Source organism: Histomonas meleagridis (assembly GCF_020186115.1).
Source record: "Histomonas meleagridis strain 2922-C6/04-10x chromosome Unknown contig_34, whole genome shotgun sequence".
Classification (NCBI taxonomy): domain Eukaryota; phylum Parabasalia; order Tritrichomonadida; family Dientamoebidae; genus Histomonas; species Histomonas meleagridis.
Genome location: NW_027150875.1, coordinates 37,538 through 63,442, shown reverse-complemented (window position 1 = coordinate 63,442; position 25,905 = coordinate 37,538). Strand labels below are relative to the sequence as shown.

General features: G+C 28.1%; 6 protein-coding genes across 6 annotated transcripts; 3 read left to right on the top strand and 3 right to left on the bottom strand.

Moving 5' to 3' along the window:
- Positions 1-1,653: 1,653 nt before the first annotated feature.
- Positions 1,654-3,432, bottom strand: GO595_005414 (TBC domain containing protein; the record flags this gene model as incomplete). The annotated part of the gene is made up of 1 exon (XM_067918655.1): positions 1,654-3,432. One exon carries the CDS (start codon positions 3,430-3,432, stop codon positions 1,654-1,656), a length of 1,779 nt encoding a protein of 592 aa, XP_067774364.1.
- A 3,198-nt stretch (positions 3,433-6,630) lies between these two features.
- GO595_005413 (SUMF1/EgtB/PvdOfamily nonheme iron enzyme) lies at positions 6,631-7,464 on the top strand (the record flags this gene model as incomplete). Its single annotated transcript, XM_067918653.1, has 1 exon — positions 6,631-7,464. The coding sequence occupies one exon, from the start codon at positions 6,631-6,633 to the stop codon at positions 7,462-7,464; it is 834 nt and encodes a 277-aa protein (XP_067774363.1).
- Positions 7,465-11,835: 4,371 nt separating this feature from the next.
- On the bottom strand, positions 11,836-12,222 carry GO595_005412 (Histone H2B; the record flags this gene model as incomplete). The annotated part of the gene is made up of 1 exon (XM_067918652.1): positions 11,836-12,222. The coding sequence occupies one exon, from the start codon at positions 12,220-12,222 to the stop codon at positions 11,836-11,838; it is 387 nt and encodes a 128-aa protein (XP_067774362.1).
- Positions 12,223-12,569: 347 nt separating this feature from the next.
- On the top strand, positions 12,570-12,851 carry GO595_005411 (Histone H2A; the record flags this gene model as incomplete). Its single annotated transcript, XM_067918651.1, has 1 exon — positions 12,570-12,851. The coding sequence occupies one exon, from the start codon at positions 12,570-12,572 to the stop codon at positions 12,849-12,851; it is 282 nt and encodes a 93-aa protein (XP_067774361.1).
- Positions 12,852-13,023: 172 nt separating this feature from the next.
- GO595_005410 (coatomer subunit beta') lies at positions 13,024-15,573 on the top strand (the record flags this gene model as incomplete). Its single annotated transcript, XM_067918650.1, has 1 exon — positions 13,024-15,573. The coding sequence occupies one exon, from the start codon at positions 13,024-13,026 to the stop codon at positions 15,571-15,573; it is 2,550 nt and encodes an 849-aa protein (XP_067774360.1).
- Positions 15,574-25,390: 9,817 nt separating this feature from the next.
- Positions 25,391-25,840, bottom strand: GO595_005409 (60S ribosomal protein L27a; the record flags this gene model as incomplete). The annotated part of the gene is made up of 1 exon (XM_067918649.1): positions 25,391-25,840. One exon carries the CDS (start codon positions 25,838-25,840, stop codon positions 25,391-25,393), a length of 450 nt encoding a protein of 149 aa, XP_067774359.1.
- Between the last annotated feature and the right edge of the window lie 65 nt (positions 25,841-25,905).

Sequence of the window (25,905 nt, the reverse complement as noted above, 5' to 3'; positions counted from 1 at the left end):
TAAATTTTTTTTTGAAATACCAAAAATGTCCGACCTAACCTACTCAAAATAATTCTCTCAAATTTGAACGTAAACAATTTTCACAATTCATTTTAACCGTTCACTTTGCTTAAAAACTTCAACCTTTTTAAAGACATTCCGGTGGTTTTCATCGTTTTAAGCTGCTTCATCAAAATGACAGAAGAGAAAAACAACAAAAAAAAAATTTTAAAATTAAATGAATCAAAGAAATTATGAATTTTCTTATTTTTATTGATTTCTTCAATCATTAGAAAAATCTTTCATTTCTTCATTTCATCTTTGCTAAAATTTGTAAAATGTTGATTTAATTTTATAAAATAACTCATTTTTCAAAATCAAAAATAATTGTCAAACTCAATCATTTCATGATAAAATATTTCTTAAATTTTTAAAAAAATGTAATCATAATAAAACCAATTTTTTGTTTTTATTAACAGATAATTTTATTCCTAAAAACCCGTTACTTTGAATGAAAAACGAATTAACTGAAAAAGAATAAGAAAAAAGAAATATTATAATATAACATATAAATGCGAAGAAATTGGGATGAAAAAGAAGATAAAATTTTAAAAGATTTGATTCAAATTCATGGGAAACAATGGAATTTAATTTCTCAACATCTTAAAACTCGAACACCTTCACAAATCGCAGCACGTTGGGAAAAATGTTTAAATCCGATGATTATTAAAGGACCTTTTACGAAAGAAGAAGATGAAATTATAAAAAATTATGTAAACAAAAATGGGCCACGAAGTTGGCCTCAAATTACATCACTGTTACCAAATCGAAGTTCGAAACAATGTCGTGAACGTTGGTTAAATCATTTAGATCCAAATGTTATTAAAAGTCCTTGGACACAAGAAGAAGATAATTTCATCTTTGAACAATATAAAAAGTTTGGAAGTAAATGGTCAAATATTGCCAAATTATTACCTGGACGAACTGATAATGCAATTAAAAACAGATGGAATTCTTCAATATCAAAAAGAATTTCGATTAATATTAATGGAAATGAAATTATTTTACCAGATAAAACAAAACGTAATTACAAAAATAAAAATAATAATAATAATAAAACAAATGAAAATTTAAATTTAAATATGATTTCATTTAAACCTTTTGCACTTCAAAATAATTTAAAATCAAATCCCGCAATGGAAAAACCAACAATTATATTAAATATAAATTCTCCAAATAATATTTCATCACAACAAACAGAAACAAAATAACTTTTACTTGATAATCAAATTCATTATTTTAAATTGTTTGATTCTCTATTTGTTCTTTTTATTAGTTCAATACCAAAAAATGTTTTTTATAAAATAAAATTATGACAAATTTAAATAATTTAAATTAATGAAAAAATTTCAAATACAGAAACAAATTGTACGAAAATGATTTTTATAAACATAAATGGAATGCTTCACTATCAAAACATATCAGAAGCAGAATGGAACTGTATTTGGATTGTTCCAAAATTATGTTTTACATTAAACATTTTCCGCATTAAATTCCATTTTATTTTCTACAAAATTTTAAATTTCTTATTTAAAACAATTTTTAATTAATATCACATAAAATTTAATATTTTATTGTTTCCAACATTACTTAAGCCGGTGTCATTTGCGCATTCTAATTATCCAATTGGTTCTTCGCCTCTTTCTCAAGTGCTGCGAAGTCTTTTTCACTCAAAATCAGCGATTGTACCGAATTCAAGAACTCGTGCCAATTCTTGAGCCTCTTCGACTGATCTGGGTGCTGCAGACATCTCAGTATTGTGTCATAGTTGCCAGCATTGATTATGTCTTGATGCGATATTAATATCTGTAATGCGAATGCGACGAGATACTTCGCACCAAACAGAAGATACCTTTCGAATATCCTCAGCTGGAACTCTGGATGCCATTTATACACTTGGAAGGCAGTCAAAAACCAGTCCGGTGTAAACATGCCAAACATAATTTGATTTCGATCAAGATTCTTAAGGATGTTTGGACAATGTTGCTTGGCTAAAATCATAAGAATCTGATTGCATATGTGAAGGCGTGGGAAACCACCAACCAAAAATTCGCGTTGATTAATTTTCTTTCCAAGCATAACACTTAAAAATGATTTATAGGCTGACTCTTCGTCCATGTAGGCAACAAACATTCCAGCTATGAAGCTCATGCCTTGGGTATAGCCTAGCTCTGGATCAATTTGACAATAGCTATATAATATTCGACGAAGTGAGTCAACAACTGTTGGCTGAGAGAAGAATATGAGTTGTTGGAAGGTACGAATAATATCTTTTTCAATGGTAACATATCCTTCATGAGAATCTTTTTGAAGAAGTTCATCAATTGTTTGTGGATACTTCTGTATAACTTCGTTATCTGAAACAATAAGGAACCATGCTCGTGAACGAATAGGATCTGGAATTCCTTTGCCAACTCGTTCTGCAATTTTACTGAATTGACTTGGCATCCAACTTCCCCAATTTGAAATCATTTTAGCCCATTTCATAGAGCGTTCTTGCTCTTTAGAATTTTCGATTTCAATGATTTTTGCTTCTGATTTAGAGATATTTCCTTCATCAGAACGGAGCCACCCGTAACGGTCAACTTTTCTTTTCGGTTCGGGTGTTTGCGGAGGTTTTGGAGGTTCCGGCGGCTGATTTTGCATAGGGGCGCCCTTTGGGGCGGGTTGAGACATTAACGTTTTAGGCGGTTTTGGTGGAGCAAGTACTTTACCGCTTGGGAGAGAACTTTGTCGTTTTGGAGGTACTTCCATAAGAGGTTCATCATCATCATTTTCTTTTGAAGGACGATGTGTTGGTTCTGGCGTTTCCTTATCTTCAAGTTCATCGTCGTCATCAAATAATTTTTGGTATGATTCGAATTTTTTAGGATCTGTATCAGGAAGAACTATTCCATGTTTAATTGTATATAATAGCTCATAAAAAGTAGGTCTTGACTTTGGATTCTTCTCAAGACATTTGGATATAATTGCTTTAAAGATCTCTGGAAATGATTTATCAAAAATAGGTATCTTAGATGAGAGGATACGACGGATGAATTGAGAATCTTTATCCGGAATGGATCCTGATAAAAGTGAATAAATAACAACACCATATGAGTACACGTCAACCTTTTCGCTAATACGTTCCTTGGCTAAAATTTCAGGTGCGTCAAACACCGATTGGTTGTTTTCGCTAAAGTGATGAGAGATTGATAAAACATCAACATATGGATGAAAATTTTCATCTAAAAGAATGCTGTGAGAATTTAGGTGCGCTAAAGTGATACCATTTTTATGAAGAAAATGCATGCATTTTGCTATTCCGTAAATAATAAACATTTTGGAGGTATCATCTAAGTTACTGCTTTGGCTATTTGATTGTAAAAGATCGTTTAATGATCCATTCGACATAAAAGGAGCAACTATGTAATTATCATGAACTGAATTGAAGTAAACAAAAGAATGTCCTAAATATATGAAAAGAGATGGATATTTTGTTAGAGTTGCGAAAGTAAGTTCTTTAAATATTTTTGTGAAGGATTCAGGAGAATATTTCAAGTTTGGATCCATCAATTTTATCCAAAGCTTTTTATTTGTCTCTTTATCAGTTGCTGTAAAACTATTAAAGAAATGTGTCTCGCCAACAAGTTCAACATCCTCGAAGTTGTCTATGAAATTGCTTATCATGATTAAGGAATTGAAATTTCTATGTTTCCCAATTTTGTGTTTAGTTTTGAGTCCTCTAACCCCAAAGAAGTTTCCCGATACGGTTTTTTTGCGCCGACCGATAAACGATTTTATTTTGAAAAAAGTGTTATCCGATCATAATGCATAGAATTTTTCAATCCTGTCAGTTTTCCCCACAGTTTCCAGAAAAACAAGAATTTTTGAAAACCATGGATATATCCAGAACAATCAGAAGAAAAGAAACATTCAAGCAAATAAAAAAGCTTTTGTTTAATCAACATTTCGATTGTTCTCCATCTGAGATATAAATTGTTGGTGCTCAATGGGAAGATTTTGAATCGAACCATTGACTTTGTATCCACCTTCGGCATCCCATTGAACACCAGAACATTTTTCTGTACATTCTGGAAGTGATACAACTAAATTTTGAGTTTGCTTTTTACTAAAAAGACGCTTAAAAAAATCTTTTTTAGGTGCAACTTTTCTAATTTGCTTTTCCATTTCGATTCCTTCATTTTCAATCAAAAATAAAACACCAATATTGCATCGCTCTGATGGGAAACAGTATAAATGTGAATCAAGCTTTTTGAATTTTTTGGAGAAATGTTGATATAATTCATGAGAGAAACAAACATCGAAATTATCTTTATCAAAAACAGAAAGATATATAAAACCTGAAGAGTTAACATATAATGTGAGATATCCTTCGCATATTTCAGTCCAAGATCGAGGATCAGGGAAAGCAGTTAGAATTTTAGCTCGTGAAATATAAGTTAAATTCGAAGACTTTAGTTTTTTAGAGATAATTTGTCTACAATCAGGAGTAACTGAGCTAACTTGAAAAGTCATAAAAAATTGTTTTCGTTTTCATTATTTTTACGAGAGTATTAATTAGGTTTTTAAGGAACGTTTTATAAATTGGCTCAAAACTGTCTCTAAGCAAAAACAATTTTTCCGCAACTATAAAGAATAAAAATACCAGTAGCTAATGTTGAAAAGTAACGAGCTTTGAACCTTGTCGAATTCGATATATTATATTTTTTTTGAGAAAATGATATTTCATGAAAACAATTAATAGTATCTATTTATTAAGAAACAATATTGATTTTTTCTGTATTTTCGAAAGAAGAAATTTCAGCAAGGTGAAAATTCTATTTAAAAATATGTCTTTTTCCAATTTCTACTGAATAACTTCATTTAACTGAATTTGTGACTTTGTTTTGGGAAATTATTAAAGAAATTCTATTGAAGGAGAAGTATCAGCATTAATAATAGAAGTGAAATTGGAAACACGGTAAAAGCTACATCAAAACAATGGTTGCTTTTTGTATTTTCAGTATTATTTTTTGGATTAGTATTATTATGTTTTGGGAAATGATGTATTTCTTGACTTGACCCAAATGTATGTCCATATACAGGAGTGAGCGTTTCTTCATTGTTTTTTGATTTACATATTGGACAAGTATCTTGATTTTTTAAATGATCTGTAATACATGAATAACAAAAAATGTGCCCACATTGGGTAACTACAGGCGACTTTAATGAACTGTTGCATATTTGGCAATGCCATTTTTTATCTTTCAGTCTGTGTTGTGCTTCGATCATCCGATAAAGCAAAGATCGTTAAGCACTTTTTGTCTCCACCTAAATGGTTTACATGGAACGATAATGATAACGATAAGTGCCGATAGAAGCTTTTTTGAATGATGGTAAATATTATCAAATTTTGTTGTAAGTCGAAATGTTGCTGAAATTAACGGTCAATAAACGGCCACCAATTTTCAAAACTTTATTAATTCAAAAAGTCGACTACGTCAAAATATTTTGAGGTGGCTGTGATCATTTAACGTCCTCTATCGTTCGTTTGAACATGTTCAAAAAGCTCTATCGTAAAAGTGATATCAATGTAAAAGAATTGAATAGTTTACATCGGATATAAAGTATTGAAAAAGATCAAAAATATTTTGACTTATCGACTTTATAAATAAATTTTAATCGTTGAATATTTTCTTAGTTATATGTAAACTATGCAAAAAGTGGTGATATATCGACCGTTAATTTCAAATTTTCACCTTTTACATAAAAACCGAATATTCGTCATTTGAAAGTGTATCAAATTTCTATACTTTATTTTTTGCCATTATAGTAATCATTCAAGTTAAATGGTTCTTGTTAAGGGGACAAAAAGGCGAAATTTCGTTTTAACAGAGGTATTAAAGTTAAATGACTCAACTTCTTTTCCCCCAGACTTGGCAAATTTCATCATGGTTGTTGAAAGTTTTATAACATTTGAACAATAATTATTTTTTTTTTAAAACATAAAAATGTGGTATTTATTCATGACTATTTCGAGATCAAATCAAGATAAAAATATGTAAATGAAAATTCAATCGATTTCTAAAAATACACGAAGTTATTTAGATTTATGATATAAATAAAAACAACAAAATAATGATGCCCTGGGCAAAAAAAATATCCAGAATCATTTGAGATTTCTGTAAACAAAATATGTGATGTGTCAAAAAACGTTAATGTTGCAAGCATCGGTCAGGCTGACGAACATTTCCTCAATTGAAAGCTTTAATATCATATTAAGATATAACATTAGATATGCAATATTTAAAAACATTGTTTTATTATGTTTCAATATATTAAGATATTTTTATTTTTTTTTTTTTTTATTTAAATTCAATAGTTTATGTATTTTTTGAGTTAAAAATGATCGACTGTTTTCAAATACATCTGTTAATATCAATCAGGAAATATGTTTTAATTCCTATTTTGTTTCTAAATAAAATCCATTTATTGTGTTTATTTTGATAAATGTAGACTCTGTTAACAAATTTGGGATTAAGAATTTAAATTCGTTTCAAAAATAATAAAGACGTTAAATCACTTCACACTGTCTACCATAATTATGTAATGGAAAAAGAAAAAAACATCGATAAACTTTATCTTCCATTTTTCGAAGAAATTCCAAATGAAGAAAAAGTTAATGTATTAAGGCAAGTTCTACCAAATGATTTCCAAGTCAAATATGTTGAACAACATATCCAAGTTTTTTATCAAGATAAAGTTTTTATTTTTGTTCCTGGTTGTAAGGGGGTTGAGTTAGGCTGGTCGTTAGATGACAAAATACCAGAAGTAATATTAAATCAACAAAAAGAATTAATCAAATTAGATCAAGAAGAATTTGATAGAATTGAAGAAGAAGAAATTCCTGAATTTTCAGAAAGTAAATTTGCAGAAGAAGTTGATCAAAGAACATCACCTCGAAGAAGAGTTGATATTGGACCAATGTTAGTTGAACCAAAACTTAGGCCAACCTTTCGAAAAGCACGTGAACATGAAACTCAACAATATGGACCTGACCCGCTTTTAAAACTTCCAGGTTTAAATGTAATTTATTATTCACCTAAAACATTGAAAGAAGAACTCAAATTTCCATTTCGTCTAATGACTGAAGATGAATGGGAATATTTTTATACAGGAAATCATCGAGAATTTTCACCTAATGTTCCATCATGGATTGAAATTGCAAACGATCCATATAAATTTGAATTAGTTGATAGCCCTTGTCGTGTTAAAGGAGGTGACGGCGGATGTTGCGTTTGTGGTGGAGAGGGTATTGCATATCAAAAACTTGTTTTATCTCCTTTTTATAGAAATGAATTAAATTATTTTAAAGACTTCGACGGATCTCCGAGTTCTTATAATAACTATAGACTAATGATTAGAGTTTCTGATATTATTTAATAAAAAATTCTCAAAGTTTTGTTTGTTTTCAGTAAAAAAAATCAAATTTTGCGGTGAAAATTTTGAATTTTGTTTGAAGAAAATGGAAGTTATATTTGTTAACAAATATATTAAGGTGTTTCTATCTTCTTCATAAATTGAAAAAATGTTAATTATTATTCAAACAAAATGTATTTGTTAAATCTATTATCGTTTATTCCATACACGCATTGTTGTGGAATCTGTCTACAGAGTTATTGAGGCAATTCATAATATGGATGTTATTTTTCGAGCAAAATAGAACAAAACGGGCAGAGTGCCCCTAACGATAGGAGTTGAATAAGTGTCACTTTTAGAGCAGGATCTCTATCGTTCAAATGCTGACATTCAACTTGTATTTTCTGTCGGCAGAGATATGCCCAAGATCAAAACCCCTAAATTTTATTTATTATAATTACAGGAATTTTTTTTGGTCAATTTCAATTGTCGATAATCAGAAAAACTGTTTTTATGAGTTGCCTCAACCAGTTTTCAAAACTTGCTTTGGTTAACGGTCTGTTAACGTACAAGGCGCCAAAAATTTTAATGAGAACAAATTCAACGATTTCGCAATTTCTTACATCTGAAGAGCCGACTTTCACGATGTCCGACACAGAGATGTCCAAGCTTCAAGATGAAATCCTGAAAGAATCAAAAAATATTGAGAATTTCATCCGAAATACAAATAATTCCGAAGATTCAGCCTCTTTAACAGTTTTAAAATCACTTTTCGAACTTTTCAAATCAGAGCTTTCAATAAACTTAACTTTGAGGCAATCATTACTCCAAGCCAAAAAGAAATCAGATCAAATCAATGATTTTTTTCAAAAAATCCAACTAATTGGTTACACTAATGTTAATACCTTAAACGCTGCTTATGCGTTAATCAAAAAACAGGAAGAAAATTATCAAGAAATTAATAACCAATTTCAATCTCAACAAAGAAAATTAAAAAAAGCGAACGCTCAACTTAAATCTTTATGTCAAGAAAACCAGAAATTGTGTGATCAAATAGAAATGAAACAAACACATTTCACAGACCAAGAAACAAAAATTCAAGAAATTTCACATCAAAATCACATTTATAAGAAACAAATCAAAGTTTATGAAGAAAAAATTAAAGAAATAACTGAACAAAACAACAGTTACAAACAAGTGCTTAAAGAAAAGGAACAAAAATTACAAAAAATGAACGAAGAATCAGAACAAACAGAAACATTACGAAATCGATTAATTAGACAAATTTCTAAACTTCAAAAAGAATCAGAAGAATTTAAATCAACAAAACAAAATGAAATTAATAACGTCAAGAAATCTATTTCGCAATATCAACAAGAAATAGAAACACTTAAAACTGAAAAAATGAATACCAAAAAATTATATGAATCTGAAATGCAAGAAAAAAATGAAATGAACAAAATAATTGCATTAAAAGAAAATGAAATCAATGAAAGTAAAAAAGAAATAGAACAATTAAAAATGAAAATTACCATACAAGAAGAAAAAGAAACAAAATTAAACAAAACATTAATTTCTTATAAAAAGAAAACCAAGAAAATCTTTAAGCAAATGATTGAGTTGCAAAAGCAAATTGATGAAATATCATCTAATCATCAAAAAGAAATTATCCAAATCAAAAGAGAGAATAAAGAAAAACAAAATAAGTTATGTGAAAGAATCGAAAGTTCTTATAGATTACAAATGAATGAAAAAGATAATAATGAAAAACAACATTTGGAAAGAATTCGCGAACTTCAATTCGAAAACGAAAATTTAAAGGACTTAAACAGAAAGTTATCATATAACTTGGAGAAAGAAGAAGAAGAAAATGCAAGATTAGAAAGTGAGCTTCAGATGAGTAGATATAAAGTTCCATACAAGACAAAAAGTAAAAAGAAGTTTAGCAAAGATGAAATAGAAAGTGAATCAGATTAATTTATATATATGTGTTTTGTAAATATATTTTAATATTTTTGTTTTCTTTTCTTTCGATAATTTGTGTATACTTATATAAACTACGCAGAAATTAATCAACATATATTATTTAAAAAAAAATGAAAAGATTTTTTGAATTAAGATTATATTAGATAATATTTTCTAAAACAAATAATTTTTTTCTATAAACAGGAAATAAACAAAGGAAAATCAATGTTAAGCATTTTCATTATGAAATGGTATGTGGTTATATTTAATGTTTGGATGAGAAAGATCATCTTTTTATAATTAATAATTTAATATTCGATTTAGGGAAATCACTACTGCACAAACTTGGTTTTCTATCATTAAATCCGTACAATAACTCAAGCAAAAATTATTGAAGATCATATATTCATCATACTACATACATAATTTATCATGAAAAATTTAAATCGCAAACAAAATATATTTTTATTTATGAATTTCGAGGTGATGTTGCAAATGTTGAAGCCAATTTTTCACTCTTTAAAATCGGTCTTGTATTCAAGTTATTTGATTTCAAAGTGAAATTTCCCAATTTCGCTTTTGGTGACAATTCTCTAATTTGAGCTTTTGTTTGTTTTTTCAACAAAGTGTTATTTGTTTCATTTAAATTTTTTTCATCACTTAAATTTTTATTAATATTTTTATTATTATCAATTAAAGCATTAATTTCTTTTTGTATTTTTGTAATTTTATTTTGCATTTGCATTATCATTCTATCGACAGTTGTTGATTCCATTTTCGCATCTACTTTTTTATTCATTTCATTTATATCATTTAAAACGTTTTCTATGAATTGATTTATTTTATTTTCTTGTAAGTTCAAATTCACTCGTAATTCTTCTAACGCGAATCTATTTATAGTATTATTCTTATTATCATTATTAACACCCAAATCTTCTTTGGGTAAACTTTTAATTGCTTGTGTAACAAGTGACGACTGAATAAAATTCGGCATTTTACGTTCATAATTCGAATATGTTTGAGGCTTTGTAATTCTTAATCGTTGATCACTTATATTATTTAAAGAATTTTTTATTAAATTAATTAACTTTTCTAAATCATCAATTTTAGTTTTGTTTTGTATTTCTTCAATTATATTATTTGATTCGATTAAAACTTCATCTAATGTATTCATCTCAGGTAATGGTCGATTACAAATCATAGTAAAACTTTTGGATATATTATCTAACGCATGTGATGAAGATGATGCAAAATGTGAATGTGCATTTGATATCATTAAAAATATTTTCCCAATAGTTTCAATACGTAATAAAATGTTTTGTGAAAATTCTTGAAATACTTTAAAAACACTTATAAAATGTACGCGACAATCACTGATATCTAATGCATTATCATATATACAATGATTAAATTGCTCAAGTGTTTGTTGCATTTGTGTTGTCGAATTTGTAATGTTTTCACATTCATTCCGTATTTGTGATATCTGCTCATTAAGACCATCAACTCGTCGAGTGTTTCGATTAACACTTCGAACTAACGCAGTAATGTCAATATGTCCACTTTCTAGATTAAGTTCTTCTAAATCAGGTAATAATGATACATCTGAACGAATTTCTTCAAGTGTCTTGTAATATGATGACATTTCTTGATTAAATTCATTTCGTAATGAAATCGTATTCAAAAGTTGCGTGTTTTTAAGATCGGTTAACGCTGCATTGGAAGTAGAAACGTCTTCAGTGAGTGTGGAAAGGCGTTCTTCTATGTTTTGAAGTTTCGTTGTAATGGATTCAATGTTATTTACTCCAATTTGTGTAAGAAAATCATTGAAAAAATGTACATCTTTCTCAATCTGTTGAACATTGGCAGTGAGGCTATTAAGTTTTTCTTCAAAGATTTTGGTAGACTCGGCTTGATGTTGAAGTTGAACATGGATTTCGGAATTTATGTTTTGTACAAAATTTTGGAACATCTGATCTGTCTTTTGAATGCTGGCATCATATTTTGATTTCATTTGAGCAGATTCATTGACAATATTATTAATTGTATTTTGAATTTGACTCATTTCTTTGTTAAGTTTTTCGCTTACAGAATTTTGTGCCATATTCTTTTCGTGAATTGCTTTTTCAAAATCTTCTTTTAATGTAAATCGATTTATTTCTGTTCTTAAAAAATGAATGTCATCTTGCTGTTGCTTAACTATTTCGCAAATTCCAATGAGAACTGTTTTTAAATCATCTGACGCCAATGTAATCTCAAATAAGTTATCTGGAACGAAGAACATTTCCAGAATAACGTACTTTAATATCTAACACACATTCTCAATTTTAAGAGGGTGTACGTTTATCACCTAAAACAAAATTTGGTATTCTTCCAAAGAACAACTTGTTTATTTAACTAAGTTTAAAGTTGAAATGATCCAAAAAAATTATTTTACTCTGCATTAAACTTGGCAACAGCTTTACCACCTTCTGATACAGCATGTTTGGCAAGATCTCCTGGAAGAACAAGACGAACAGCTGTTTGTATTTCACGAGATCCGAGTGTGTTTCGATCATTCATATCAACGAGACGAGCACCTTCACGTGCAATACGTTCGAATATATCAGTCACAAAGTTATTCATGACTAGCATAGCCTTATTAGAAATACCAATATCTGGATGAACTTGTTTAAGAACCTTGAAAATATAAGATGAGAAAGATTCGTTCCTCTTCTTATGTCGTTGCTTCTTTTCCTTTTCAGTTTCAGCTGGGGCTTCTCCCTCAACAGCTGGCTTCTTTTCTGTTGGTGTCTTAGATGCTGGTTTCTTGGTTGACATACTAAAAAATGATAATGTTTTTTTGGCGCGCTTTCTTTCGCCAAACTTTTTCAATGCTGCCATTTTAGTCCAGCGATATTTCAATATGACTGTAGGGCGCGTCAAACAAAAATTTTTATCGATGAATCAAAAATACTCAAATCATACTCAAAAAAATAGTTCACTCTTTGTATGCCAGCTAAGAAAGGTTTAAGAAGACAGCCACAAAGACATCTGTTGACGGAGAACGCGCTCATCCAAGGACAAGATCAAGTCGTGCAGGACATCAATTCCCAGTTGGTCGTCTTCATCGTTTACTTCGTGACGGCCGTTATGCAGAGCGTATTGGTTCAGGTGCGCCAGTTTTCATGGCAGCAGTTCTTGAATATCTTACAGTCGAAGTTTTGGAACTTGCGGGAAATGCAGCACGTGACAACAAGAAGTCGAGGATTTCACCACGCCATATAATGCTTGCAATTCGTAAAGATGAAGAATTGAATCAACTTCTTTCACATATTACAATTGTATCGTCAGGTGTTGTCCCACATATTCACAAAGCTCTTCTTGGACAATCGAAGAAGAAAGAAGAAGTTCCTTATATTCCATTTCTATTTTATGCAAATAAAATGAAATTCAGGATTTTTTTTTAATTTACAAATATTTTCACAATTTCCAATTTTTTTTAAATAAAATTCACACTTTCTTCCATATATTTGTGCACACATCAATTCTTACCAAAAAGGAAATTGGTCATATGGAAGATGCATTCATAAACTATTCAAAAAGATGACAAACATTGTCAATTTGTATTGTTAACTTTTGATGTTCAGACACATTAAGAAGATCGCATCAACAACATCCGATCGTGTCAAAGCGGTCGAATTCCATCCACGAGAACCCCTTCTTGCAGAAGCTCTCTACAATGGCACGGTCCAAATCTTCAATACAAATAATATGACAATCTTAAAGACAATCCTCGTGGACCGTCAAAATAAACCACTCAGGTGCATCCGATTTATCCCAAGTCTTCAATGGATTATCACCGGCGGCGATGGTTTAACAATTTCTTGTTTCGATTATAACACATGTTCATTAACAGCTCAATACGAAAACGCACATAAAGACCTCATACGTCAAATAGCTGTACACCCAACACAATTATTAGTGTTAAGTTGTTCAGACGATTATACAATTAATTCTTACACAATTAACAAAAATTCTCTTGTGCTTGAGCGAGTTTTTGAAGGTCATAGTCACTTTGTCATGGACGTCAAATTCAATCCTAAAGATCCATCAACATTTGCGACAGTATCACTCGATTGTACAATTAAGATTTGGGGATTAACATCATCAACTGCTCGTTTAACACTCAAAGGCCATAAGTCCGGTGTTAACTGTATCGAGTTCTTCCCAGGAAGTGACAAACCATATATTGCTACAGGTGCCGATGATTTCGAAATTAGAATTTGGGATTATCAAACAAAAAGTTGCGTGGCCACACTTCCAGGACATGGAGGAAATATTACAGCACTTAAATTCCATCCAACGTATCCATTACTCTTTTCTACTTCTGAAGATGAAATGTTACTTGTATGGAACACTTTGACAATGTCCAACGAAACTGTTTTAAACTATCAAAAGAAACGCGGATGGTGCATTGATGCTACTAAGGAACAAGTAGCTATTGGCTTTGATGAAGGATTAGTTGTATTAAAAGTTGGACGAGATTCATCGACAATTATTACAATAGATAATAATGGACGAGTTTTCTGGGCACGAAATAATGAAATCCAATCAGCTAATCTTAACCAAGCTTCATTTGGTGATAATGATGGTGAATCAGTTGATTTAACAATTAAAGATGTCGCAAATTCAGAATTCTTCCCTTCATCAATTGCTTATAATAGTACTGGTCGATATGTAGCAATATATGGTGATGGTGAATATGCTGTCTATTCAGCATTAGCATGGAGAGTTAAATCATATGGTAATTCAAAGGAATTCGTTTGGGGTATTGGCGACACTTTTGCCATCAAAAAGAACCAGCAAACGGTCGCCGTCACCACCACTTTTTCAAATACCATAGAAATCCAACCGCCGCTTGACATCGACAGAATATTTGGCGGAAGTTATTTAGGTATTTCAGGTGAGGATGAAATCATCTTTTATACTTGGGATAACCACGTTATCGGCCTCATTATTGTTAACTCACCGATTACAGGAGTTTATTGGTCAAATGTCAATTCATTAGTAGCGATTTCAACTACTGAATCATTATTTATCTTACAACTTAATGAAGAATATGAAGATTTGGAGGATTATAATGAAGAAACAGGATCCGAATCAGCGTTTACACTTATAACACAATTTGACAAAGTTATAAGTCGTGGCTCATGGTATAACGAAGTGTTTTTCTTTAATGACAAAAACACAATTTATATGTGTATTGGTAATTATATTGAAGTTATATCACGTGTTGATAAGGCATTAACATTAGTTGGTTATGTATCACGTATTGAACGACTTTTCTTATGTGATTCAGATTATAATTTCTTTTCATATTCTGTACCAAGTGTCGTTTTAGATTTTATTATTAGTATTACATTTGATGAGAATAATATCACTGATTCAAACATAAGTAATATACCTAAGGAATGGCATTCAAGAATTTCTTCATTTCTTGAAAGTATTGAACATTATGAAGAAGCATTAAAACTATGTGATAATGATGACAAACGTTTTGAACTTGCGATTAAATTAAATGATATTAATTTAGGAATACAAATTGCAAAGAAATCGAATTCTTTATATCAATGGAAATTATTAACAAACGTCGCAATGAAAAATGGAGATATTAATGTTTTGGAAGAATCTTTAAAGAAGTCTGGTGATGAAAATGCATTGTTATTAATTAAAAGTGCAAAAGGAAATAAGAATGAAATGAGAAAATTCGCTGAAGATGTCGAAGATTCACGAAATGTTAAATTCGCTGCTTATTTCGCATGCGCTGATTATGATAAATGTATTGACTTGTTGATCGAAGATAAAAAATTCCCTGAGGCAGCTTTGATGGCTAGAAGTTATGTTCCAAAGAGAATGGAAGAATGCGCTTTGTTATGGAAGGACTTTTTGGCTGAAAAAGGTGAGAAAAGAATTGCTGATTCAATTGCTTTGCCAAGTGAAAATCCAAATATGTTCGGAATTAATGAGGATGAAGTTAAGAAAGAAGAAGAAAATGGTAATGATGATGTCGATGATTTACTTCAAGAAGCAAATGATAATAAGAACAGTGCTGCAAAAGAACAATCTGATACGGATCTACAAGAGCTTTTGGATGTCTTGGATGATGATGACGAAGATTTATTTAAGTAAATATTTAAGAATATCAATCAAATATTTAATTTATTCGTTTGATGCGAAAACCGCTAAATCAAAATCGCTTGTTGCAGCATCAAGCGATTTGATTGAAAAGTGCAACAACTGAAAAGTGAACATTTGGAACTTTCTATAGAAAGACGCTAAATTATGGCGCTTAAGCACAGAGATATAAATATAGCAAACGAGCTCATGAAATCAGCTTTAACTGTTTGTGAAAATAGTGTTGGAAATAACTATTTGTGCAATTTTTTGTGTATAAATCAAGGTTTGAATAAATGTTACAACAACTTGTAATGATTCTGTAAATGTATTTGATTTTAGTCAATGTATGTGTGGGTCAGACATATAAAGAACATTCTTCAACTAATGCACTTTCCGATACATTAATCTAATCAAATGTTGTATATTGATATAAATCTGATTTTATATTGCTTACTTACATTAACAAAGGCATTATAACTTATGTCAGTTGATGATTCAATAACCTGTAAAATAAATACATGTTAAATTATTACAACAAGAAAATGTATTATTTCCAATTGTTGTTACATCTTTAATGAAATCTGTTGCTAAGCTTGAACATGAATAAAATCCATAACTTGTAATTGTAGTAACTGAATTTGTTATTTCAAACCTATCATTAGAAATTCAATCAGATAACATTTAATTATTGTATAATCTTTATTACAAAGAATTCCTAAGTTATCATTAGTATAATATTCATTTTCTTCTGATACAAAAGATTTGAGCCATTTAATGTTAACGATTTTGGAATTATAATATTTATTAATGATGAACATAACTGAAATACAGAATTTCCAATTGTTGTTACATTTTCTCATGAGAACTCTCGCTAATTTAGAACATTAGAAAAATGCATTATTTTCAATAGTTTTAACTTAATCACCTATTTCATTGGTTTTAATTATTTGCATGAATCAAAACATTTTATGATATTTCCTCAGCACCACCCTCAATAATAACATATTCGGATTCATTTATAATTGTTTCTTTCTTCAAATTCATTTGAATAAGTTATGGTAAGAGTTTTAGTTGTTGATTCAAGTGTTTCAATTGTTTGTGTAAAAAATAAAATAATTAAAATTAGAATTATTTTTGTTTAAATTTTCTTTGTTACATTTATAAATCTTTTGATTAATTGATTTTACAAAATAAATCGAGAAAAATATTAAAACTTTTGAATGAATTTTGGGAAGATATAAAAAAATTTAATAATATTCAAGTTAAATAAAACCGGTTGTTTGTTAAATATTGTTTTAATGAAGGGCTTACACCAAGGTTCATCATAGAAATCATTGATTGAAAACATAATAGATTTTGATCAATTTTGACATGAACACACAAAAGTTGAATGACTATTCGACTTGTTACAAAAAGTTGGTGTCTTTTGTCGTTTTATCGAAAAACTCATTCAAATGTCAAATTCTCACTTGTGAACAAGCAAATGAAATGTTCTCATATCACCTAATACCTCATGCTTTAGGTGCATGTCTTGACACCTAAAAAAATTTCGATGAAAACTCACTTGTCACATCGAAAAACAGTTGTTACACACACTTCTAATGAAAAATTAGAGGTTTTTCGATACAGTCAAACCAGATTTATATTGGAAACGCACACCTTAAAACAATGAAATATGATGGACATTTTCAATTAGTGGTATTATTAATTCATGTTGGCACTTTCATCCTCCTCGTAAATTTCACCAAACATGTTTTTATTCGAAATAAATATTATTTAAATTCTCTTACTGAAAATAAAACAATGAACATGCATGTGCATAACAAAAACATTCATTATATGCCAATTGATCAGATAAAACACATAAAGAGGCAAATATTTTCACAAAAAATTCAAACAGCAAACAATATAAATCATTTCTCACAATGGGTTTCATTCAACAATTTTCTTGATAACAATGCAATATGCTTTAAGCACATCATTTCTCCAAAATTAGTAATTTCATATTTTTATTCTATAATGACTGTAATCTTTCATTTTTGCCATAATGTGTATCATTTTAATGATAGTTTTCAATGCTATTTATCAATGAATTGCAACGACAATATTCTTAAAAATCTACCAAATACATTTGATGCATTAATTACTTCGGTATATGCAAACATAACTTTGTTTGTATTTATATTTTTCGTTTTTATTTTCTTTTCCAAAATTTATTTTAATCAGAAAAGCATTCATCAAAAAATCAAAGTTATTCCAATTTTATTGATTATATTTTTTGTTTACACAAAGCAATCATATGATGAAGAGACAAAAACACTCACAATATCTGATTCCAATGATTATTCAAAAGATTATATGAATGATACAGAACGTGTTATAATTATTGATGTTGGCGAGATTGAAAGTAATGCATTCAGAGAATGGCCTTTGTTAACAACAGTAATAATTGGAGAAACAGTTGAAAATATCGGTAGTAGAGCATTTGCATCATGTCCAAAATTAGAAATTGTACAATTTCCAGATAAATTAATGGGTGGAATTGGAGGTGGAGCATTTGCAGAATGTATTTCATTAAATAATATTACAATCTGTTGTAATAGCATTGGTGGTAATGCATTTTATAAATGTACAGGACTTGAAACGATAACATTATATGAAGACGTCCGAAGTATTGGCTCAGATGCATTCAGAGGATGTACAAACCTTGTGAATATTTATATACCAAGTTCTGTTACTTCAATTGGGAATGCATTTTTAGAATGTACGAAACTTCAATTTATTAATGTTTCAGAAGAAAATATTGGATATTCGAATTATGAAAATGATGGTGTTTTATATAATAAAGAAATTATATATATTATTAGTTATCCGAATATGAAAAGTAAAACATTTACAATTCCTAATTCAGTCATTTCAATTATGAATTATTCTTTTGCAAGTTGTAATAATTTAGAAAGAATTTTTATTGATGAAAATGTTCAATATATTAATTCATGTGCATTTACTAATTGTACATCACTTCAATGTATTTATTTTAATGGAGAAATTTCACCAGAAATACAAAATGATGCATTTGTTAATATAAATGCGACATTAGTTATGACAATCGAAACATATCAAAATGAAACATTTGGAAATATGGAAATTACTAAGGGAACAACACTTGACGAATGTCTCCCGCCAACACTCACATTCACATTGACACAAAGTGATACATTCGCTGCATCAGTTATTTATTCATCGGATGTGACTTTAACTTTAACGCATTCGTTCACTTTAACTCAGTCATTATCTATTACACTTTCGATTACATTTTATAGTAAATACATAAATACAATTTCATTGTTAACATTTGAATCCACTTATAGTTATATATCGACAAATGTCATTTACTACGATTACACTGTTATATATTATTCGTCTTATTACAGTTATTATTCTGACTTTTATACATTAGTTGTCACTGATGTTACACCAAAAGATAATTCGATATCAAATGAATTGTTAATTGGTATTATATGCGGCGCTATTGTGATAGTTTTGATAATTGTCGGAATCGTAATATTTATGTTTAAGAGAAATAAGAAACAAACAACGAAAACAAAATCGTTGTCAAATGTAAATAATAATACGTCATCGAATACGGGAGGAAATCACGAAGAAGTGGACAATGAATTTAATAGTTTGATAAAGGAAGATGAGGACCAATGGATTTGAGTAGAGTAAATTTGATGAAATGTGGTAATAAAATGTTTTTCTGTTTTTGTTAATCATTACTCATTGTGAAAAGAAATTTGTTTTACATAAAAAGTATCGGAAGCAGCGCTCATTAAACAAATGTAAACGTGAGGTATCAAACTGCAAAAACACTCAATTTAATAATATTGAAATATTATCTCATACTCAATTTATCCAATCAATTTTATAGTAAACAAGTTTAACAATTTGTAAATATAATTTTTATATGCAAAATATTTTTCTGAGAACAACTATGGTTAATAATAACTTTACAATTTTAATAAGGAGTTCAAATACATATTATCAATGCAGAATGAGTTATTGGCACTTTTTGTATTTTTTCTATTTTTGAGATATTTAAAATATTTTATAAGGTGAACAATTTGAGAACATTCTTCAGCTGATGAACAATTTGATACATAAAGCGAACCAAATGTTGTATCTTGATATAAATCTGATGTCATAACACATTACATATTTACATCATCAAATGGTGATTCATAACCTGTAAAATGATAACTGTTTATAATTATAATTGGATCGAAATTTCGTTAGTTTTCTTAAATTAAGTTTGCTTGCATATATCAAAGCAATTTAATTTTTTAACATATTTTACTTCTCCTAAATCATTGTATATCACATTTCTGATGAATAATTCATCCTGATTAAGGCTTATGATACCTTGTGTCATATCACTTTCAACTTTATAAAATTCTAAGATACTCGATTTACTTTAATGTCATTTTATATTGATATAAGGCTTATATCTTCTGAATAATGAATACAACCTCTGTGAAATGTTATTAAAATTTGAATGTATTTGTTTCAAAAAATAAAGTAATATATTTGTTGTTGCTTTGTCGGGAATGCAAAAGCATGAAACACTGATAAAACTTGAATTAATTTTATTGAAAACTTGGAATAGTTTAAGAATACCACGAATAATAAGCGTTTGTTATAATGTTCAAAAAACTCATTAAAATGAATGAGAAAAAAATCAATTTTTTTTTGTTCATTATTCGAGAAAATATATTTGTTTTTTCTTTTTGAATAAATCGATTTGTTTGAACAAACAATTCGCTTCTAAGTTACTACTGGATACAAGAAAGGAGCTATCATCGAAAAACACTAAGTAATTTTTTTAAAAAATGTTCATTGTTTATGAAGATAATTTCTGTGAATATTTTTGAATGTATTAGATTTTAATTTGACTATAAAAGGCAGTTAGATTTAAAAACAATTGAAATGGCAACATTCCATATAGAAAAGTTGAAAATTTTATTTGAAAGCTCAGTATTGAATTATTGTTGTATTGAGTGATTTTGATCGTTTCGTGTAAAATTGATATGATTACAAGAATATTTTGTATCAAGTTAAAAGCAAAAATGAGAAGAGAACATTATCATCTCACTTATCATTGTTTATGACTCGTATCGATTAAGTTTTTGATGACTATTTCAATTTCAGATGGAAAACAATAGGTTTCATACATTTTTGATGAAAATTTGAAGGTTTTTTGTTTGAGTTAAAATCAAGAATATATCTTCCAATTCCAATCATCAAATTGATGAAAAAATATGAAATATATCTATTAATGACTTTTAGCATTCGTTTTATTGACTATATTTCCAATATATTTCATGATGAAAATATTCTTCATAAAAATATAAAATACATAAATATCAAAGACAAAAATAAAACAACAAATCAACAGATCTATAACGAATATCCTCATTATCTGTTCAATAATAACAAAAATCATTCAAATAACAAAATTTTATTTTTCTCATATGAAAAGATTCATAAAATAAGTTATAAATATTATCATTTATTAAGTCACTTATTTACAAATTTATTTTCTATCTTTCAAAAATGTTTCGAATTAACTTCTTCTTCTAAATTTAAAAATCACTTTATTTATTCTTTGAAGAAAATTCTATTTTATTTTGATATTTATATAATAAATAAAGTCAAAATATTTTACATTTTATTGAGGAAATTCTTTTATTACAACATATTAATATCAACAATTAACAATCTATATATTATTTCATTTTTAATTATATTTAATATTCCTTTTCTCATTATTAAATATTTTTATAAAAGTTATTTAATTCATAATAAAAATAAACAAAACTTCAAAATATTTTTGATTTTATTGATTATATTTTTTGTTAACACAAAGCAATCATATGATGAAGAGACAAAAACACTCACAATATCTGATTCCAATGATTATTCAAAAGATTATATGAATGATACAGAACGTGTTATAATTATTGATGTTGGCGAGATTGAAAGTAATGCATTCAGAGAATGGCCTTTGTTAACAACAGTAATAATTGGAGAAACAGTTGAAAATATCGGTAGTAGAGCATTTGCATCATGTCCAAAATTAGAAATTGTACAATTTCCAGATAAATTAATGGGTGGAATTGGAGGTGGAGCATTTGCAGAATGTATTTCATTAAATAATATTACAATCTGTTGTAATAGCATTGGTGGTAATGCATTTTATAAATGTACAGGACTTGAAACGATAACATTATATGAAGGCGTCCGAAGTATTGGCTCAGATGCATTCAGAGGATGTACAAACCTTGTGAATATTTATATACCAAGTTCTGTTACTTCAATTGGGAATGCATTTTTTAGAATGTACGAAACTTCAATTTATTAATGTTTCAGAAGAAAATATTGGATATTCGAATTATGAAAATGATGGTGTTTTATATAATAAAGAAATTATATATATTATTAGTTATCCGAATATGAAAAGTAAAACATTTACAATTCCTAATTCAGTCATTTCAATTATGAATTATTCTTTTGCAAGTTGTAATAATTTAGAAAGAATTTTTATTGATGAAAATGTTCAATATATTAATTCATGTGCATTTACTAATTGTACATCACTTCAATGTATTTATTTTAATGGAGAAATTTCACCAGAAATACAAAATGATGCATTTGTTAATATCAATGCGACATTAGTTATGACAATCGAAACATATCAAAATGAAACATTTGGAAATATGGAAATTACTAAGGGAACAACACTTGACGAATGTCTCCCGCCAACACTCACATTCACTGACTCAAATACATATACAAAATTAAATACATTTACAATTAGTAATACATTTACCAAATCAAATACATTTACAAAATCAAAAAATAATTTTGATTCAAATACTTATGTTGATATATTTTCGATGAATTTTACTTTCGTTAACACTTATACTTTAACATATTCTTTATCTTTTATAAAAACTTTATCAATTTATTATTATACTTTCTTAAAATCTTATTCAGTTACTTTCATTGAATCTGAAACTAAATATATTTATAGCGATTTTATATATTATAATTATACAATTATATATTATCCAGAATATTTTACTTATTATTCAAATTTCTTTTATATTTCTTATATTGAAGATGTAATAATAAACAATGATAATAATGCATTAATTATCATTATAATTGTTATTGTAATTGTAATAATTATTGTATTTGTAATGATAATCATAATATTTATGATTAAATATCAAAAATAAGAAGCGAAAACAAAATGAAGAAGAAATGAATATTTCAGATGAAAATAATAATAAAATTAATGAAATAGATAATACATTTTCAGTTGGGATTAATAATTCAAATATTGAAGAAGATCCATTTGCAGACGATTTCAAAGAAGAAAAGTTTATAAATCAGATATAAATAAACATATTTTAAGTACAAAATATTTTAATTTGTTTATTAATTTAATAAATACAAACATTTTTGTTATTTAGAAAATTTTATGTTTTTTATTATATGATTATTATAGTAAATCCAATTTATCCAAATCATAAACACTAAATGTAAATGATAAATAAAATAAAGAAAAAAAATTGGAAATTTAGAGATACTATGGTAAAAAAGCATTATTTTTTTAAAAAATCAAAAGAAAGATATTTCAATTTCAAATAAGTGTTCGTCTTGAGTAGTTCTGCTTTTATCTGTGATAACTTAAGTTTGGACAAAAAGTAAATTATTATGAAAATAACAAATATATCGTTAATTCATCGTATATAATGAACGCATTTTTTAACATATTTATGAAGTATAAAATCATTATGTAAAAGTTTACCATAATTTTCTTGTTGTTTTCCTAAAATGATGAGCGTTCATCATTCAAACAATGTATAAAATAAAAGTTTTTTTTGAGTATAGACCATGGTCAGCTGGATGTATGAAAGCTTACAATTTTAATTCAGCATATTATCAATGCATAATGAGCTATTGGATGTTGCTTTATAATTTTTTTTAGTTTTTGAAATATTTAAAATATTTTAACATATATTAAAGATTTGCATATACTTTGCTTCAAACAATCATAATAATTCTAAACTTTTAAAAACTTTACTATAGTTATGCAATAAAAACATTAAATTTTCATCTAAAATTGTTTTCATCATAATAATCTTTTTCAAATGGATCTTCTTCAATAGTAGAGAATTTTATAACGTTTTCTGTGTTAATATTGTTATTGCTTGCATTTTTATTTGAATTTTCTTGATTACTTATAATAATATATCGTTTAGCGTGATCATGACGAATTAAAATGATTATAAGAAGCGAAATAATTAACAGAATTATAACACAAACAATTACAATATCAATAACAAAAATTTCTTGTTTTCCTTATTTTTCAATCCTTTATCTTCATAGATAGAACTTTTTAGATAAGATTTAAAATAAAGTAATAATAAAATGAAGAAATTTGAATGAAAAAAATCATCCTTAAGATTTCAAGAACTACCATTTATAAAATATAATATACATCAAAAATAATTAATATTGGACTTGAAAAATATATATTTTGAAGAAATTGATCTCGAAATTTCCATTTTGATCTTTATATTCTTTTTCTCAATTTAAAAGCAGATTTTTACTTAGGTGATGATACGGAATTAATAAAAATCAAAAAATTCATCAGAATATGTTTATTTTCTCAGTTTGGGTACCTTTGTCTAAAAGACCATATCTAAAAATAACAGAAAAAAAATGAGAATATCTTCCTTCTCTGAATATAAAATTGAGCAACATGCACGAAAAAATATATTAAAATGATCAATTAATACATGTAAGTTGCAAAAATGTATCCTTTCACCAAATGATAACCGTGGCTTCATCATTTTGCAAAATTCCTGATAGTGTGAACATATCATTGAAAACTTTATTTTAGTGCATTTTGGCGTGACCAAATTAGAACATTAGGAAAATATTGCGATAATTTCATCAAAGAAGAAAAGTTTATAAGTCAGATATAAATAAACATATTTTAAGAACAAAATAATTTTTTTATTTATTTATTAATTTAATAAGGACAAACATTTTTGTTATTTGGTGAATCTTATGTTTCCTTAATATTTCTGTTGAAGATAAATAAGAAACAAACAACGAAAACAAAATCGTGCTCAAATGTAAATAATACATCATCAAATAAGGGAGGAAACCACGAAGACAGCGAATTTAATAAAATGATATTGGAAGATGAGGACCAATGGATTTAACACTTTAATAAGAGAACGAAATGTGGTCATAAAATATTTTCCTGTTTTTGTTAAATATTTAACAATTGGTGATTCATAACCTGTAAAATAAACAAATGTCATATTATTACAACCAGAAAATGGTAAAGTTTCAATCGTTTTTGCATTTTCTACAATGATAATTGTTGTTAAATTAGAACAATAAAAGTTCTAATGTTATATCACTCACAATAAAATGCATAATCTCCAATTGCTATTACATTTTCACCAATGAGAACAGTTGTCAATTTAGAACAATAATAAAATGCATAAATTACAATTGTAGTAACTGAATATGGATTTGTAAATGTATCTGATAATACAATATTGTTTAATATATAATTGTTACATAATCTTTAATGAATTTTCAAAAGACAACAACAAAAATAAGAAAGACATTGATTTATTCATAATATTCTGAATGTTTGTATTCTATTTTTTTTTTATATGCATCCTTTTTAGTTTTAGAATTCAAAATAACTTATGGAAATTTATTTTAGGAATGATGTTTACTTGACTTTTTCGCATGCACCTCCAGCAGCTTTGATCTTTCTTTCGGCAGATTGTGAGAAATCTTTAGCACGAACAATTAATGGAATTTGTGGGAGTTCACCACGACCAACAACCTTGAAATAGCCATTGGCAACGCAATCAATGACTGGAACTGCATCGCCTTGCTTTTTAGAAGCAGCTTGATTGCGAACTTCTTCTGGAACTAATGTCCAAAGTTTGTCAATATTGATGATTGGTTCCCATTCACGGCATTTGAAAACATGAAGACGGCGCATACCAACTTTACCGAAGTATCCTGGGTGATAGCGGTCGAACCATGTTCTTTGATGGTGTTGACCACCTGCATTACCACAACCACCTGGTGACTTCCTGTGCTTTCCAACACGTCCGTAACCCATTGATTCCTGACCACGAAGCTTCCTTGACTTCTTAAAGCGAGTTGGCATTCTGCAAAAGGGATGGCCAAACCCCCAAACCGCCTGATGAAATGTGATGTAAAATATTGAGTGCT